General features: G+C 31.7%; 1 protein-coding gene and 1 long non-coding RNA gene across 2 annotated transcripts; both read right to left on the reverse strand.

Moving 5' to 3' along the window:
* Nucleotides 1-8,271: 8,271 nt before the first annotated feature.
* LOC7479080 (kirola) lies at nucleotides 8,272-9,354 on the reverse strand. Its single transcript, XM_002305564.3, has 2 exons — nucleotides 9,024-9,354; nucleotides 8,272-8,871 (listed from the first exon to the last, which is right to left on the reverse strand). Exons 1-2 carry the CDS (start codon nucleotides 9,286-9,288, stop codon nucleotides 8,609-8,611), a joined length of 528 nt encoding a protein of 175 aa, XP_002305600.1. The 5' UTR covers nucleotides 9,289-9,354; the 3' UTR covers nucleotides 8,272-8,608.
* A 5,064-nt stretch (nucleotides 9,355-14,418) lies between these two features.
* LOC112327192 (uncharacterized) lies at nucleotides 14,419-17,366 on the reverse strand. The gene is made up of 2 exons (XR_002981270.2): nucleotides 17,218-17,366; nucleotides 14,419-14,909 (listed from the first exon to the last, which is right to left on the reverse strand). It is a non-coding gene; the product is annotated as an uncharacterized LOC112327192 (long non-coding RNA).
* Between the last annotated feature and the right edge of the window lie 506 nt (nucleotides 17,367-17,872).

A 17,872-nucleotide genomic window follows, 5' to 3' on the forward strand; every position in this document is an offset into this window, starting at 1 on the left:
TATATATATTGAGGGAATTGTAGTGAGAAATGATGAAATAAAAAAAAATAAAAAAGTATGATGACGTGTCATTTTTACAGATAAAATTACCGACGACATTAACCCGTTGATGAAATTCATCGGTAAATTCTTTTGTAATATTTAATTTATGACCTAGCGAGCAACCCTCCTCTCCCATTTCCTCTTCCTCCTCCATTTTTTTCTGTTACAAAAAACACCCCCCTAATTTTATCACAAATTAACCTCCCCTTACAAAGCCACTCCAACACTTAGTTTGTTAATGTTTTTATTTGATTTAATTTTTATTAAGGATTCCCCATTTCAAGTAAGTAAAACTATCCATTGTTTACTTAAACTCAATTTTAAAATGTTAACTTGAAAGTTAAATGGTCAATTGAGGGTCAATCTGCATAAATCTAAGACCAAGAACTAATTTGAAAAAGGAGCTAGAATTCGAGGCTGATATTGAAGTTCGGTAGGGATAAAATTGCACAAAATTAGAAATTTAGGGTAAATAAGGGGTGCAATTGAAAGAAATTAAAAGCCAGAGGATCAAATTGAACTTTGGCCAATCCCTAAATTAAAACCTTAAAACCCAAAACGACGCCATTTTATTTAAATGAAAGGACACATTTTGACCAAAACAACGTTGATTTTTACCTAAACAGTAAAAAAAATATATAGACCAGACGACGCGTCGTTTGGTATTGTTCATCTTCTTCATCATTTTTTTCATCTGAAAGTTGTTCGGGTGACCACCTTTTCAGAGCATTTAATGCTTCATCTCTCAACCAAACCAGACAAACCATACACTACCATGATGACCTAACACTTGACCATACCTCAGTATGATTCTTTCTGGCCGATTGACACCATAACAACATTGGTGTTACCCCAAAATGACCAACTCATGCAGCTTTTTAGGCCATGATAGCAACTTTAAACCAACGGTTAGGATATTTTTGGTTTGAATCAAAGGCCAAGATTTATCCCCAATAAAGACAAAGTGTTACTCTTCCATCCCTTATAAATAGGGGTGCATTCCAAGTTTTGAAGAGGAATAAATCTAAAGCCAATGTTTGAAGAAACTCAACAATTTTCCCCTGTTTCTATTTTTCCTCTCCCTGCCAATTTTCTGCCACTTCCTCCACCACCATTGTCGCCACCAGCCACACGTCGGACTTCCCTGCACTACCAGGAACGTCACCGATTACTTTTCTCCTCTGACCAGACAAGCATTCCCTCTATTTTTTCTCCTTAAAACCTCCCCCTCGAATTGCAGAACGTGAAGAATCATGTTCTACAAAATGCCTAACATGGTCCCTAGATTGGGTAGGAATCATGTGGGCTTGGGCCGAACACTTTTCAGCCCAGACTAGATGCTGGGCCGGGTCCGGCCTAGTATAAAAAGTGTTTTGGGCCTCGGCCGACCTAACTAGACCATGTCTGGGCCTGAAGCATAGCCTAGCTAAAAAAAGAGGGAAGTTAGGTCTATTGGGCCGCCTATCAGCCCGACCCAACCCAGCCGGGTCCGGCCTAGCCCATATAATAATAATATAATATTATATAATTATATAATAATAAAAAAACCAAAAATTTCCAAAAGTCCTTAAAATTTTTTTTGATTTCCTCGCATGTTTTTCTACCAATTTTGTATAATATCGGGTTGTATATTTACACTGTAAGATACAAATCCTATATTAAAATACTCGATTTTCTTCGAAACTTAAAAAAATTTAAAATTAAAAAAATTAAATTAGTTTTCTCTTTGAAAAAAAATATTTTATTTTCATGCATACAACCAAATCCTAAAATTTTTTCAAGCATATTTAAAAAAAAACAAAGAAAAAAAAATGCATCTTTCTCATGTTTTAAAATACAAAAATAAATATTGTAACTAATTTATGATTATGTGTTAGGGTTTGATCAAAATATCAAAAACCCTTCACCAATCATTTTGTTCACTTAATGTTTAAAGTGTTAGGGTTTAGCTATAGACTTTAATATTTGAGGGTGTAAAACTACACAGTAGAGTATACTCATAGGTATTAAAGACACAAAAAAATAAATACGATGCTAAAATATAGATTTTAGAATGGTTAGGATTTAACCCGATAAGATAGAGACTCCTCATGAAGAAAGATCTACCTTGTACCTTAGAAAAGACTAATGGACAGAAACATGACCTAGAAAAACAATCAAACAACATGTAGCTTACCTTAGGTAGGGTGCATTGAGGGTGATGTGTCTTCTCCTTGCACAACCAGTCCCTTACCTGAACTCTCGCAGACCATAGGTTTTCTAGTAACTATAATACTAGGTGGTGACTCTTGAACCTTATAATCATAACTTTATGATTATACACAAACCCTCTTTTCAACACATCTTCTCAAGAGACAGACCTGCCATCGCTCGACACCATGCGCGTTGCGACAAGTATAATACTTAACATGTCGTTACTTTCAAATAATTTATCTCTTATTATATCATGAACTGATAGATTATTGAATTCCTAGTTGGTAACATCATCATTTTTTACTATCCTAAAACTCATAGCTAATCCAATTTTAAATCTTTTGATTACAAGATGAACAATTTTCCACGTAATTTAAAACACATTTAAGGACTGTTAATTATTCTTATCTCTCGAGATACTTAATTTCATTTTACATTTCTTGTTTAATATTAATGGTTGTAATTCATGTACCAGGTTTATCAATTGAGAGGAAATGCTAGTGTTACTTTCAATTTACTAAGTCTGGATCCTGAAAGAAAGGTGAAGTGCTATAACATGTATTTTATCAATGGACACGTGTTTCATACTAAAGAGTAGGGTCAAGGTAGAAAGACATATAATAATGAGGTTTGTGTTAAGCGAATTTGAAGTTGACTATTATGGAAAGTTAGAAAATATCATAGCAAGTAGAATATAGTTTTTTTGTTCAAATTTTAATGGTATGATATCATTGACAGAGGAATTGGAGTAGATTTCCATCATGGTTTAGTTGAAATTAATACAAAGGCTAAACTTTGCAACATCGACAATGTCTTTGTTTTCTCTATGCAATGCTAGCAAGTTCACATACACCTCTTCATTTATAAATGATTTTTCAAGAGTTGATTGATTATCCATAGTAAAAACAAAACCCAGGGGTCATGTCCAGGTTGTTTAAGATGACAACAATGAATTAACAGTGGGAGATGATGTCTTTCAACTTGATGAGTTAGTTAATCCATATCGAGTTGCTCTGTCTAATTACTTGGAAGAAAATTCAAAGTTTTGTATCGCTGAGAATACTTTCATTAATGTTGATATTGAGGAGTTAAAAGATGTTTTGAGAACCAACAAATATACCCAAGTTGATGAAGAAGATGATAGAAATGAAATCAATGTGTAAGATTGCAATGAAGATGACGATGATGCAATTGAAGAAGAAAAAGAAGAAGACAATTCTAATTAATTTGCACAACACATATATGTAATGTCATAAATTATAACGTAATATTTCTGGATGAAATTAACTTTAATGTAATGACAATGATGTTAATTTATTATTAAATGACAAGGAAACATTTATTTTATGTGATTTTAATATTATACATAAAACTGATGTTGTTGTGATTTTAAGTATTTGCAGGATGAATAGATAAGAAATACGGATACAATCTAGCAACATAAATTATTTTACACGGATGGAAATGCTGATGGACTGTAAATATCAACAGATACAACGATGGATTAAGTCTGTTGGTATATTCCAGAGAGCATTGGAATTGTTCCCTTCTCTCTGACACTGTTTTTTGGAACTATTCACGTCTCAATTGCACTGTTTATATTGTCCATTAAATACGGGATCATTAACGGTTAATATCTATCTGTATTTTTCTGAGAGCTTTGGAGTTGTTTACTTCTCAATTGCATTGTTCATGGTGTCCATTACATACGGGATCACCAACGATTTAATGTTCGTCGGTATTTTCCCGAAAACTTTGGAACTGTTCACTTCTCAATTGCAATGTTAATTACTTTTTTTAGATGGAATCACCGACAGATTAAAAAGTCATTGAAAATATTTGAGGGCTTTCGAAAAAAAATTTTATTAAATTAAAATTTTCAATTAAACGTTACAGATAAAAACACTGAAAGAAAAATTAAAATATTAATATTTAATTTTTTATCAGGAGATTTGTCGGTAAAAATCCCCTAAATTAAATGACAGAAAATCCCTAATTTCATAACAAATGGGTAAAATACAATCTCTCTCATCCTCTGCATCTTCTTCTCTCTCCTATACGTCTCCATCTTTCTTTCTGTTCTCTCTCTCCTTCTCTCATCAACCCATTCTCTTCTCTTCCCCTCTACGTTCAGGTATGTCTTCTCCTATTTTCTCCTTCTCTTATTCTCTTGTTATTTAACATAATGTTTGAATTTTTTTTCTCTTCTCATGTTCAATCACAATGACATTAAGGTAACATTTTTATTTTTCCTTACTTATTTTTGTGATTTTTTGCATTATATTTTTTAATTTGTTTTTCAAAATTTTATGTTCTTAATAATTGAATGAATTTTGTTTTATTTTTTAAAATTTTCCTGTTCTCTAATGATTGTATGAATGTTGCAGGATTTTTTTTTAATTTTTTTGTTCTTTAATGATTAAAGAGTACGTGCCCTTTTTTTAAGTTTTTTAAATTTAAATGTTGGAATGAACAATTGAAATTTTTTATTAAATTCTTTTTTGATTTTTTTTTAGGGGTGGGGGTTGAAAATCTCTAAATCTCAAATTTTAGGGTTGTGTAATTTGTATAGAAATGGTAGTTGACTAACCTGTTTGTTTGTTTTGGTATGAGAAATGGTGTAATAGGAAGTAAATAGAAAGAAATTGAAATCAATTATGAAAATTAAACCCCTCAATTGGTCGGCCATATGTAGGAATTCGGGGGTTTTGTGAAATTTGATTAAATTATATTGATTTTGATGTTTTAATAATGTGAGGAATGTTTAAAATTGGAAATATGAAAACTTATTAAATTGTATTAAGTTTGGTGTTTTAATGTATTTGGTTGTATGAAAACGTGGAAAAGGGAATGATATGCTTCAATGTAAATTGATAGCATAGAAATTGTGAGTTTAATTTTGTATGGTTAAAGCAATTGGGTTATTATATGTTTGAGTTGTTATTGATATATTATTGGGGGAATAGAGAACTGTAAGATTATGTGTTTGGATGTAATTGGTAATTTGGAAATGAAAAGGACATTTTGAAATGGTAAGGGTTAGGGTTTTTATCACACAAACTGTAGGATTTTATTTTATTTTATCAAAAAAATCGAGGAGGGGAAGAAGTATTCAATCCTTAAAGTGATCTTATTACCATACAATCCAATTCTATTTATATAGATTGAAATAAAATCAATTGGTTTGTGATAATTCATTTAAATTGTTATGTATTTGCAGGTTTAATAATTTTAGGTAGTCTAATATTTAGGTAGTCTATATATATATATATATATATATATATATATGGGAGATGCTGCCATTTAAAAAAAAAGATAGAAATAGCTTGTTGTATGAAGAAAATCACTGCTAGTTTTTCTAATAGGATACATTCAAGTGGTTGTGGGGTCTTTTCATAGTCAAGCTTCTATTCTCTTCTGCAAGGAAATAGGAGGGATTAACAACCACGTGCAGGAACGATTCATAAGTAGTGGAGGAAGAAATAAATCTAAAGTCGTTGCATTGATTTTCACTTTCGGTTTTGTTATTTTTTATTATTTGAATTTATTTCATTATGCTGAAAGTCTATTAGATTTAATTGTAGTTAATGCTCATGGACATCAAATTGTGATTTCTTTCGATGGCCCATTCAAAGTCTTATCACATTGTGCTTGGATTGAATTAGGGTATTTGGTGATCCTTCAAATCAGTGCTTTTAAATCAGGCCCAGTGGGTGACCCGGCCTAAGACACGGGTCACGGGTTTTAACCGAGTCACCTAGGTAACCTTAATTTTTTTTTATAAATTAAAACGATATTATTTTAGTAAAAAATAAAAAAACAGTCAACGGGTTGCAACCGAGTTTTCCGGGTCAACAGGTCATCGGGTCAACTCGTAAGGTCGAACGGGTCAGCCGGGCTTTTAATTACCCTTATTTTTTTTATAAACCCAACTCAGTTCTAGCTCCGGGTCAGCCAAGTCCTGGATCGATCCACTGGGTCGAGTCAGGTTTTAAAACTATGATTCAAATGGGTCACTCAATAACCCTTTCCAATTTCTTTTTACCACATTGAAACCCATATGGGTCATTTTGACATTCATTTGATTGATGAAAATATAATAAAAATAGTGATACGTTTTTCTATCTCACATTTTGGATAGATAGAAATATAATAAAAATTAAAAATTAAAAAAAAGTATGCATGTGAATGCCATGTTTTATATATGCTCGTGTTCTAGTTCTAAAGAGGGTCAGTGCTATTGGATAGAATCTAGCATATATATTGCACTTCATTTGTTAATTTTTTGCAACAATAAAAACATGGAAAGATCTTCACTGCTAAACCTAATGACCAAGCTTAGTTCAAATCAAACAACAATACCTAAAATACATCTTTTCTATGGTTTTCGTAACAAGAAAGACTAAGGATCTCACATGTTTCATGATTGTTAGTTCCCAGCCTAGAAATCCAATTTTCTTTCATCTGTAATAAGATAAAACATAAATTAACTATAAAACCACAACCATGCATTAAAATTCAAACAAATAGTTCATTTTAGTAGGATTTTACCCTAGGTGATCTCATGGCTTATATTCCATATATATATTCAAAAAATTATTAACCTAAACTAACTGACATAGAACAATCCAAAAGAGATCAAATGAAAGATATTTAAACCAAGCTGTTGCGATTGCTTGGGAGTGTTGCTGGCACCTTGTTAATTTCCTTTCTACTCTCGAATGCCCGGCAATAATATACTAATAATTGGAGTTCATTTTATACTACTAAATCATATAATTAATAATATTATACATACACTAAACAAATTTAAACCACTATTCTAGCAACTTGGTTTTATTAGTTATTAATAGGGTAAAGACTACGCTTCTGAATCAGTCTTTAATCGACAAAACCAAATACTATTTTACAAAATCGAGCGTTAATATTATGGTGGTACAATCGGGGAATCAAAATAGGTTGTCTGCTGTGATTCGGGAGAAGCAAGGTAAAGTTGCCAGTGGTAGTCCCAATGCGCCTATGCACTCGATATTATCCATGATCCTTCTGAGGAGGAGATTGTGTGCCTAAGGAATAGCCACACAAGTTCTCATATCATTTGATTCTTATGGTATTATGATGGAAGCATTCGAAATGGATACAACACCATGGAGTGTCTACTTTGGTGAATTAAGGCCTAGCATTGACGGATGGTCCTATCGATCGGTTTGCCTGGCTTGAGGTCACTGACCTACCAATTGTTTATTGGAATGTAAATAGCAACAACAAGATTCTGTCAGCGTATGGCAGAATTAGTTTTGTCAAGATTAGTTTTTGATACAGCAGTCTTGTCCGTATTAACATTTTAGCTGGAACAAGACAAAGCAGATTCATTAAGGAGTCGGTAAATTTTAAGCTGAGAGGAACTGATTATCATGTTATTATACAGGATCATGATCCTCTGCATTTTCCAGTCTTTGACGCTATTGAGTACAACATGAAGGCCTTTAACCTCATGCTGGAGGAAGAAGATGATGCAACAGAGTCCAGTAGAGATGGCATGGCTCTCCAAAGGCTGCAAGGGTGGAAAGAGGGATGGCTCTATTCCATCCCATTCTGGTTGTGTACGCTATTGGTGGGTGTAAAACAGTTTTTAAAACTTTTTTAAATATTAAATATTTATTTTTTTATAATTTTATTCTTGTTAATTATTGTGAAAGAACCATTTCAATTCAGAAGTTTAAACTGTTAGGTAAAGTTTTAATATATAATTGATGAAACCTGCACAGGACCACACTATCTCATGCGTAATTTTTATCACATAAATAAAAATAATGAGATTCGAACTCATGACCGTTTGGTCATCAAAACTTTGATACCATGTCAAAAAACTAATACAAAAACTTAAGTTGTAAGATGAATTTCTAAGATATAATTTATATATTTTCTAACTATTACTGTAATTAATTATTAGAAATGATTCAATTCACCTCATGATATCACTCCATAGCATATATTATTATTATTATTATTATTATTATTATAAAACACATTGAATTTTAGTGATTAAAGCGCACACGTTATTATTATTCATCGACACAGACAAGATACATATATAGAGGGATGGCCGCCTTGGTTACATAAATACCCACAATATCAGAAGGCATCGCCCTTTCATGCTACAACCTCCATAGAAGGGAAGCATACCAGGAGCCAGCCTTCAAGTGAGTGAATATATATGGTAGCCTAGCAAGCCAAACCAAAAGGTACATACGTTTTACATCTTAGTATATAAGTGGGCGGGACCATGCATGCATATAATTAAAGCTCCTTTGAACTCTTTATTCCTCAATACAGACACTAGTAAGGGCATGTTCTGTGATGTTGGATATGTTTAGTCATCATTAGAACGAAGATAAATATCAACAGTAGCGTTGATAGTAGGAAAAAGTTTGAGGTAAAAATCAGGGTCTTCGCTGGTTGGCTTTTTTTTCTGATATTCGATGGTCCATTTTGCGGTGCTGGCAGAAGTAACCTGTAGAGTGACGGTGAAGTTGTCATATAATTGCAGCAACGATCCTTCCAGCAATTTGTAGGTGATTTTCCTGGAGCGGTCGTCAATGGCTTCAACTATATACTTGAATTTCTCCGCAGTATCTGATTATAATTAAAAAATCAATGCCTAGTCTTATAAATGTCCTAGTCATTTTAATCAGAATTTGATCTATTATAGCTAGAATTCAAATCATTTATTGAATGGATCAGTACTGTAATATTGTAATTGCATCCTTAATTAATCTCGTACGTACCACGGCAAGACTCGGCAGACAGGATTTCAATCACCTTGCGAGAGCCAACAGTATTAACCCAGCTTTTGTTACTGTCAACAAGTCCTATTGTCTGCACAACAGAACCGCAGACATTCGGTAAGAAGTTTGCTTGTTTCTTGAAGAACTTATAAAAGGCAGTAGTAGAGCATTGAATTGGTGTTTCAACGACTTTTCGGCTACGGGGAGCAAAACCAGAAAATAAATGAACTGGTGTTTCAAAGAAGTTTTCTTGAAGGCAATCCATATTATCAGTAGAGCTAAGAAACCTCGTTGGCTAGATAACTGATAAGGATGCAATGCAATGAAGAAATGTAGAGGCCTCATAGGCATTATATAGAAGAAAAGCCCAGCGTTAACCCTCTGATTATTCTTCTTTTGTCAAATCAATAGGACATGTTCACATGTTACCTTTCACACAATTGTGGGAATTTAGAATTCACTCCCACCAATGAAGATTCCACAATCACCTTATGTGATGCATGATTGTTGTTTATTTACAATTAAAATAATTTTGACTTCTACTATAGAGATTGTTGCTCCTACAATTGCTTTAACGAAAAGTTCTATTTTAGTAAAGAGATTCCATCATCATCTTTTGTGTGTGATGCGTAGTAAAAAACCTGAATAATTTAATAATTTAAATTTTAAAAAGTGAGAATATAAAATGTAGTTTATTTGATTACCTTTAACTTGAAAAAATTCTTAATTAAAGATGCATCAAAACTATCCTATAATGAATCTGATCCTAATATAATGTCAATTATGGATGTATTTATGCAATGCAATTTAGTATATAAAAACTATATCTTGAATGAAATGGAGAATATATTTTATAATGGGTATAGTTCCATTAATAGAGCAAAGACACAATAAGAAGTTTTTGGTCAAAAGTATAAAGTTGAAGATGCCACTATAAAAAAATTCATAGTCAATAAAATTCTTAACTTCAATATGGTTGAATATTTGAAGATTGTAATAAATCAAGTTTAAGAGTTTCAACTCATCCTACATAATGTTTATGTTGAGGCGATGTTTTTGAATATAAATCTTTCTATATGAGAGCTATTATTTAAAAAATTATCACTATCTTAGAAAGATTTCAAAAACTTCCTTAAATATAAGTGAAAGGAGATTATAGTTTAAAATTTTATTTTGAGGTTGAAGATAGAATAGAAGAATATATTTTTTTTGAAAGGATAGCCAATTCCAAATATATTGCTATGAAATTCAAAGGCAAATGTTTTATCTACAACAAACTACATATCAAGCAAAATATTACAAAAATAAGTCTCAACAAATTTTTTTTTAAGAAAGGAACAGTTACTCAAGCCAATGTTGCTGAGATTGATAATCTCTAGAATAAAGTGTTAGAGATTAGTTTGTTTATGGGTGTCTTCAAAATGAACCTGATCAACTACCATGAGTAGTGGTAGATTGATAATAGTGCTACAAGACTTGTTTGTGCTAAGATAAAGATGTTCTTCACTTATAATGAGGTTGATGGTGAATAGATGTAAATGAAAAATTCATCAACCTTAAAGGCATTTAGTATTGAAAAAGATCATTATAAAGATGACTTTCAAAAAGCTTTTTATTCTTAACAATGTACTTCATGGTATTGATATTAGTAAGAATTTAATGTTTAGCTTATTACTGAGCAGAAATAGTTTTCAGATGGTCTTTGAAAATGATAATTTATCCTAAATAAAAAGGAGGTGTTTATAAGAAAGAAGTATCTTTGTGATCATATTTTTAAAATGAATGTAATAACTATTATAACAAAAAATGAGATTAATAATGATAAGGGTGCCTCTTTTTCATACTTGCTTGAGTATTTTAATTTATAGTATGACAGGCTTTGATATGTGAATTATAATTCCATATAAATATTAATTAATCTTGAATTTTTACCAATTATTGGTTTAAAAAAAAATCATAAATGTGAAATTTATATAGAATTAAAATTCACAAAGACTTCTTTTGAACTAATTAAAATAAGTAGTGAACTTCTGGGTTTAATCCACTCAGATATTGATGATTTATAATTTATGCATACTAAAAATGAGAAAAAAAAATATTGTATTACTTTGATAGATTATTATACCTATATGCTAAGAAGCATAATTAAGGCTATTTAAATATGTACACATTAAAAAAAAGTTAAAAATCAACTGAAAAGAGATAAAGGTAATAAGAAGAAATAAATGTGGAGTGTACAAAACATAATTTAGTGAATTGTTTTTTTTCTAAATAATATTATCGACCAAAATATCGCTTATTATTCACCTAAATAAAATGACATTTCAAAGCGAAAGAATTAAACTTTAAATGAAATGATCAATGTGATATTGATAAGTTTGCAAGCATCTCATAACTTGTGACTGAAGAAAATCTTGACTGCTAATTATTCACCTAATAAAGTATGTCACAAGAAGTTAGAAAAGATATCATATAAGTTGTGGAAAGATAGAAGAATTTTCCTATAAATATCTCAAAGTATAAACATGCTTTGAAAAAATAGCAACACATGATCCTAAAAGGATCAAGATAAGATCTAAAAATATGAATTATATATTTATTGGATATGATTATAATAATAATGTATATTGATTTCTAGTATACATGCCAATTAGTGAGGATTTTCATTCCACTACAATAATAAAATCAAAGAATGATATATTTTTTAAAGACATGTTTTCTTTATAGGAAATCTATTCAAGAAGTAATTTCTTCTGGTCATCATCTAATAAAAGATGATAAAACTGAGGTGACAAGGAGTAAAAGGGAAAAACTCAAAAAAATTTGGTCTTAATCACATACTTATTAAAAAAAAAAAAACCTCAAAAGTAATCCAATATAATGTATTGTCATGAAGTTTTCTACTAGAAAGAGGATGTAAATAATGAGTTTGTAGGAGGTTTAGATAAATCCAAAAGGTGGGGAGGTTAAAAAACCACATATAGCCTATTACAATTAGAGAGAAAAAAAATCATATTTTAACAATATGCTATTTATTTAACTAAATCAAGCTAAGCTTAATCCAAATCATTGTAACTAAATCATAATTTGAACAAAACATTTATGCACAAATTTCATCATATCGTCAAAATAAAAAATCTAAATTCAAACACCAAGCTGCTAGTATCGTCTATAAATCTAAAATCTTTTGGAGTCCCTAACACATACTTGAATGAAGCGTAGTCTTATTTACTCCATTCTAATAGAAAAATTAGCAACCTGGTTTCTGGGCTGTCTCTACCTTTAAAGGAATCCTTGAAGAACCTTTTTTTTTTTTTTTTTCAAACTTATCTTGGCATGCTTAGAAGAAAGAATAAGAATATAGGATGAGATTGATCTTCTTGAGGAGTGGTGGTCTCCAAAATTCTTTATCTCACGTCGTCAGGGATAATAAGATATTTATTTTTCTTTTTTCCAATCTGAAACTCTTATTGTGTCATAGGAAAAATCATTTCAGAATTATTAAAAACAGATAAATCTGAACCAAATGAAATGGAACATTACTTGCCTTATGATTATGAGTTCTATAAGGATCATCGATCGTTAAAAGAATAATAACATTTGAAAGTGTAATAATTTTTCTCCAGTTTTTTTTTTTTTGTTAATAATCAATAGTATATATAACAAATATGATAATTTTAGCGCCAGTAAGAGTCTGGTAAACTAGAGTTAAAGTCACATAAATAGATATTTACAAACATAAATGAGGAACCAAAAAAAAAAAAAAAAAGAAGAGAAGAAGACAACAACAAAATATAAAAGATACATCAACCAAGGGGTGTTTGCGAGTGTGCTTGCAGTCACTTTTCAAAGTGTTTTTTACTTGGAAATGTATCAAAATAATATTATTTTTATTTTAAAAAATTATTTTTGATATCAGCACATTAAAATAATTTAAAAATACTAAAAAACATTAATTTGAAGAAAAAAAAATAAAAACATTTTAAATTTTTTTAAAACATTTTTAAAACGAAAAAAAAAAAACTTTGGATAAATGAAATAGAAATAAAATTATTATGGATTGGGAAAGACGAATGTGTTCATGATGATAAAATAGCTTTGGATAACCTAACTTTTTCCCGAAAGAGGAAGGAGAAATGAGCAACTTGGTTTTCTGACCTGTCTCTACCTTTGAAGGAATACTTACTTTTTTTTTTCTTCATTCGAACTTGTCTTGGCATGCTTAGAAGAAAGAATGAGAATATATATATGGGATCGATGAGATTGATCGATCTTTTTGAGGAGTGGTGGTCTCGAAAATTCCTTATATCGTTCCTAAAGGGACAATAAGATAGTGTGTGCATCTTTATTTTTCTTTCCAATAAAGCTACAGTAGCTAGCGATTCATGGTTTTGCTGGTTTCTCCAGGCAGTCAAAGCCTGCAGATAAAGATGGTTGCAGAACCTCCGAAACAGGGAGAAATAAAAAAATAAATAAATTAGGGAACGGTGATCCACAAAGTACAAAGTAAAGAATCGTCTAACCATTTGGTGGTGGCCCAGTGATAAAAGTTTAAGACCAAGAGGTTTGCTTCCTTTATGGTCTCATGTTCGAGCCATGTGGTTGCTCATATGATGGCCACTGGAGGCTTATATGATCGTTAACTTCAGGGCCCGTGGGATTAGTCGAGGTACGCGCAAGCTGGCCCGGACATCCACGTTAAAAAAAAAAAAAAGTAAAGAATCATCCTCGTAGTGACCATCAACCAAAAACAAATAAAGAAAGAAAGAAGAAATTATGTTTCGGAAAAAAAAAATATAAGAAATTAATTATTCACTGTTTCTTGGCGTCGTACTTCTTTTTTCCAATCTGAAAAAAACATCATATGTTCCATGAACTCAACATATCTAATCAACAGCAGTGAGCTTGATGACTACAAGTTCTCGATTACAACTTAAATGGAAACATATATACCTCCAATGCAACAGGTGATACTGTCAAGCTTTCAACACTAGAGAACCCCTTAAGAAGCTTACGCACGTGATAAGCAGCTTCCCTTTGTTTTCCATCCACTCAGACACTGTCACTGATCTCAAATCCATACATCCATTAACCAGTGAGGATGAATATAAGCAAAAATCTGTTTTGAGTTCACCGCTGTAGGAAAAGAATTTGAGATTTGTTCCACAAGTCACAACTTGACAATCATTTGGACTGCCGTCATCCCATGTAAGATCACATATAGATAAGAATTTGAGCATAGGAGAAGAAATAAAAACAAACTTCTCATCCTTCCATGTGCATTCATCAAGAGTCACCTTACGCAAATTCAGGCAACCATCAAAGAGCTGTGTTGAGTGGTCATCCACAAATGTAATAAATGGCAATTTCAACTCCTTGAGATTGGGAAGGCATATGGTTGAAAGAAGTTTAAGATCATGAAATAGGTATAGTTCCAATACAGTTAATGACTGAAAAGTAAATAGACAATGAGGTAATAATGACTCGTTTGCATTGTATTGGTAAAGGTCAAGTTTCAATTCTTGAAATTTGCAACACAGTGCAGCAAATATCCATGTATTAATGTGAGATGCATCAGAGTGCACATCACATGAGGGGAGAAGTTCTTGTATCTGAGAAACTACAAAGCATCATAACTCTTTCGACAAAATTCATGAAATGCACCCTGTCACCAAATATGCCTTCTTCTTCAAAGTCCAGATTGGGGACCGACATCCATAGGTTTTTCCATCTTTTAGATAATATGCTATGACAACATCTTTCATTGGGAGGAAAGAGAATAACATCTGGTATATTTCTGATTAAATTCCTTCCCTCTTCTGTTTCCAGCTTCTGGCTTTTGCCACAGATTACTTGAGCACTTGCATCCATGATTCTGTTGACTTACTGAAGTACACAAAATAAGGAGCTTAGAAAGATCACTGGAAATTAAATCAAACAGTTAAATAAGAAATGAAAGCTCTGTGCATTCTGTTAATTGTTTTCCTATTTACAAGTTCCACAAGCAGCAACAAGCTTATTTTGAGAAAAATAACAAAGGTCAACAAATAAAAATCCAACAGAATTGTTCCATCCACTAAAAAAACAACCAAATGGTCTCAAACCCAGTTTTAAAAATTTCCCATTTTCCTCCAATTTCATTTCTTTATCCCAATACACAGAATACTATGATCAGTCCTCCAAGACTACAACTTCTAAGCTACACTCTTTTCTCCATGATAATCAATAATCAATAATGATAGAATATGTATCATAATCATTATCAATACAAAGGGTTTTGCTCATTGGCAAACAAATAATTAAATTTTTGCGATCATTTTAAACCCAGTCTGAAATTTTCCCATATTCTTTCAATTTCATGTCTTCACCCCAATACACAAGGTTCTTATCTACAATCACTGAAAAAGAACAACTTTCAGCAAATATCTTTGTTTCTTCTTGGGAAACATCATAATCATTAATCAACATCAAAACTTAGAATTCAAAAACTAACTCCAGTTTCCTAGTGAAACATCGTAGTTAAAGACATGGAAAATTGGATATAAAATGAAGAACTGACTGTGCAAACTTTAACAGCTTCTAGATATACATAGAGAAAGCCATAAAGCTAATTAAACTACAAAATTCCATAAGAACAGACACAAATGAATATTTCTATAATTAACCTTTTCTATCATCAGAAATTCTGAACTAGAAACAAACTTCAATAGTTACAAGCTTGCATGTCTGTTTAGGCCAACAATCAAAGTTCTACTTTGTAGGCAAGGACTAGTACCTCAGATGTTTTTGGTTGCAATGGTACCAATTTGACCCGCGAAACATCCAAGTAAAAGCAGGGTGATTTGTTTATCAAAGCTGAATTCAAAATTCAGCATGTTTGGTAGAGATAAGTTACTAAAAAATGTTCGGAAAAAATTCATAACATGCTAAAATGTTGAAAAAAATTACTTCCAACCATGCTTATTATTTTGAAGTCAATTGTAATTTACACACATGTAGTTTTAAATAGCAAGGCAATTTTTGGCTTTAAGGATCCACTTACATGAACTAAGTAGGTTGGTGGCGCCCACAGCCCTGGTTACAAATGTAAAATGCAAGCAGATCATACATGGTTTTTTTAAAAATATTTATATTTGGTTTTTATACCAAAGAGCCATGTAGACAAGTTTGTGAGGATTGCATTATGTCATGACTCATGAGCAGATGCGATAAGATAAAATTGGATTAAATACGAAGGAACAAAGTTGTCTCATGTGTGAATAGTTACTAAACCCAACCAAGCCCAGCAAGTCGACCTGGTGACCTGCCAGCCCAGAGCCTAGCCCTTTTGAACTAGGTTGAATGTTGACTCGGTCAAACCTATATGACCCGACAAATCAACCCATGACCTGGTTGACTCCAACCAAACCTGAGTGAGACTTAGTTACGTCAACTCCAAGGGTTTCTTTTTTAATTTTTGTCCAAAATAACATCATTTTGGTTTTTATTTTCTTAAAAATGAAACAACGACATTTAAGGGTTGACTTGGCCATCCCGCTACTTAGGCCTTGTGCCAAGATAATATGCTAGTTTTGAGAACATCTTTTGCAGGAAGGAAAGATAATATATGCAGAAGCATTGTGCCTGGCAGATTTTTTATTATGTCCCTTTCATCATGCATGTTCTATGCTTCTGGCTTTTGGCCTGACCACTTTCACTCATGATTCCAGTTAATTTGCTAACGTAAATAAAATAAGGAAATTACCAAGAATCATAGAAGCTTGATTTATCTCACTATAAAAAAAAGAAAGAAATTAGCAGGACAATGAAAATCGGAAGCACTAGCTAGGCACCACCGCTGCAAATTTAATCTAACCAAATCAAATTATAGCAAGCTTAATTTGGGAAGACTACAACATTAATCATATAAAACTAGGTAATACAAACTTCTACTGATGACGATTGGCTCAAACCATAAAATCAAATTTAATTCAAGAAATTTTTCATAAAAACTTGAAAATTATTCCTTGTCCTCAGCAAAAGGCTCCAAATCTAAGAATATATATCTCTTTCCCAACTAGAAAAACATAGCAATAAGTATCAAAATTCAACCAACTACTAAAAATTGCAAGAACTTAGGCAAATCATTCTAGCAAAACATCATAGTCATAGATACTAATATGGAAAAACTTGAGAAGTTCAGTTGCAGGCTTACCTAAAAAAGAAGAGGGCAGCTTGATTTCTCCTCAATCCAGAAGGAGTCGATTATATTTTTTCCACCCCAAATTCCAAAAGCTCTTTCTTTCTGTCACTAGAAGCGCAAACTGCTGGATACCTATGTATTTAAAGAAGGGTCAAAACTAGCACACCGTGCAAAGTACAAAACCAATAAGGTCTTAACGTCTCGCGTGTAAACTTCATTTCGGTCCCCGTAGATTGACCGGTGATCTAATCCAGCCCCTTTTATTTAGAATTTGTTAATATTATCATTCTAGTTCTTAAGAGATTCTAATATTATCCTTAATCATTAAAAACCATACATGAATTTGGTTTTGGGGTTTTTTTTGAAGGTTTTTAAGTAGTTGTGTGAGATATATGACATATTTAGGGAGAAAAATAAGAAGAAATTAAAAAAGTATTAAAAAAAGTAAGTTTCTTATCATTATTAAGGATATTATAATAATAAAAAAAGCATTAGTTATAATTATTTTGAAATATATAAAAATAGAAAGCCAAACAATCTCTTTATTTATTTTTTAACTCACATCAAATGGTGGACACTTTAGTTTTAAATGAGAAATGCTTTGATTTAAATACTTAATTGAAGAATGTTACAATATAAGTATTTATTAATAGCTTACTATTAAGCC

This window comes from Populus trichocarpa, chromosome 4 (assembly GCF_000002775.5).
Source record: "Populus trichocarpa isolate Nisqually-1 chromosome 4, P.trichocarpa_v4.1, whole genome shotgun sequence".
Taxonomy (NCBI): Eukaryota; Viridiplantae; Streptophyta; class Magnoliopsida; order Malpighiales; family Salicaceae; genus Populus; species Populus trichocarpa.